Consider the following 2,100-nt stretch of genomic DNA (forward strand, 5'->3'; position numbering starts at 1 on the left):
CACCGACCCTTTGTAGATAGTGTAGATAGTTAGCATGGTTCAACTGTTCTCAAATCGAATTATACGATAATATATATAAAATTCGTTTATTTATTAATTTTTTGAGTTCTGGATGTTTAGAACATAAGTTATGTTCCAACAGTTTCTGTACATTTTTTCTTGTGCATATCAGAAAGAAATGTATTCGGTACTTAAATGTAATTTGCGAATTTTATCGATTGTTATCGATTATATTTTATCCAAAGTTAAGGTATTTTGGTTTAATTTTCATCTACTTTTTACAGTATAATTCAACACATTATGTTATTTACATCAAATAGCCATTCAGCAATAAGTATCTAAAAAAGTATATTTTTTAAATTGTTGAGATTTAGATTTCTGTGTTATGGATTTAAGCAAAGAATTGAAAAATGACAGTTATCATAATCTTTGTGATAATTTAAGTAGTTACGATTCATTCACATCCAGCAATGAATCGTCCGATGAGGAGGTTATGCTTTTAAAAAAGAAAACGTTTAGGAAAGACAAAACAACATGCATTTTGGGAAAAGACAAAAGGAGCAAAAACTGCTTAGCATTTAATCACATTGATATCTCACGAAATAAAACACTAGAAAGTAACACCTTTAAATGGGTATCCTCTTTCAATTGCTTACCGAATCAAATTTTTGGGTATTCGCCTGCTACTGACTTGCTTGGAACAACTGGTGAATCCATAAAAGTAGTTCCAGGAGAAATCGATAATATGTATTTATTTAAAAGTAATAATATGTCTGTAAGTAAAATCCAATCAATAAGTGGTGTTAACAAAAATGATTTGATTTATTATTTTTCTAAGAATATGCAACGAGCAAATATTACCTATATATTTAACACAAATTTTTACAACAAATATGATGAAGAATTTGAGTTGGAAAAATCCATGTCAAAAACTGTACAAACCGAAAAAAGAATTGATAACATTACAATTTCCAATGGACAGTTTAAACCTGAAAACCGAAACCATTTGCTATATAATAACGGTTTGCATTTTGATTTGAAAACAAGTTATATGGAACAGGAATATATTCGGGGTGACCACTCAAGAAGTGAAAATGAAAACACAGGTAGTACCCAGTTATACAATTTTCTGCTATTCAAAGTAATAATCTGCTTTTTATAATCAATAATCTAGTTTTTTTGTTGCATTATTTAATCAAAATATTTTCCATTGTAAGCTATGGCTTTCGACAATTTTTCTGGCAATTTATGGATTCTTTGGAAATGTTGTTTCCATTCATCGCGACATTCATTGATTTCTTTATGATTTTTGAAATGCTGGTTTTGAACAACGCCTTGAATTGATTGAAATACACATTAATCTGATGGATTACAATCTGGTGAATAGGGCGCATGAGGTAAAATTTTGTCCATTTATTTGCTACATGTAGTCGAGGATTGTTGTGAAGTAAAATAACTTTACGTTGTTTGGTTCATGGTCCAAATCAATCAATTGTTGTTGATAACGTTTAGCAGTAAGTTTTAATCGGTTTTAACACCATATAGTACACCATATCTTTCTGATGTTTACTTTCATGAATGTTTACTTTTGCCCAGTTGATATGACTGGGTCTCCTAGATAAACGAAGAATTTAGGGTTAAGGGTTATCGTAGTTAATTTATTATTCATCGCCAGTTAAAATTTGATGCAAAAAATGGCATCTTCGGTGTCTGGCAAGCAAAGAATTGTAAACCATTATTAAAAATGGTTTATTGAAAATCATTCACTTCAGTCAGTTTATGTGGTATCTATTTTCCTTCTTTTTGAATCATTCTCATGTCATGTAAATGTTTCAGCTGAGTTGTCCTTTAATAATGCTTCCATTCCTTCATTTTTGAACTTTTAATTAATAAATTATTTTTTATGTTTTGCTAACCTATAAGAGTACTTACAAATTATAGCTAAAAAGGTTTAAAAAGGTATATTTTGTTTAGTTTTTCCCTGAAGATGAAATATTGGAAGAATTATTTTTAAAAAAGTATAAACGATTTTTAAATATAAATAATAAATTAGTGTCTTTTTTATTTCTATTCAAATTTGACCAATTAGCCCGATAACAA

The 2,100-nt window shown here is 28.8% G+C and overlaps 1 protein-coding gene across 1 annotated transcript; it reads left to right on the forward strand.

Moving 5' to 3' along the window:
• Positions 1–302: 302 nt before the first annotated feature.
• LOC119665417 lies at positions 303–1,141 on the forward strand (the record flags this gene model as incomplete). The annotated part of the gene is made up of 2 exons (XM_038074647.1): positions 303–775; positions 839–1,141. Coding segments are annotated over exons 1-2 (693 nt in total), but the record flags the coding sequence as incomplete, so codon positions are not given.
• Between the last annotated feature and the right edge of the window lie 959 nt (positions 1,142–2,100).

The sequence above is a fragment of the Teleopsis dalmanni genome, unplaced genomic scaffold (assembly GCF_002237135.1).
Source record: "Teleopsis dalmanni isolate 2A unplaced genomic scaffold, ASM223713v2 unscaffolded_contig_5128, whole genome shotgun sequence".
Taxonomy (NCBI): domain Eukaryota; kingdom Metazoa; phylum Arthropoda; class Insecta; order Diptera; family Diopsidae; genus Teleopsis; species Teleopsis dalmanni.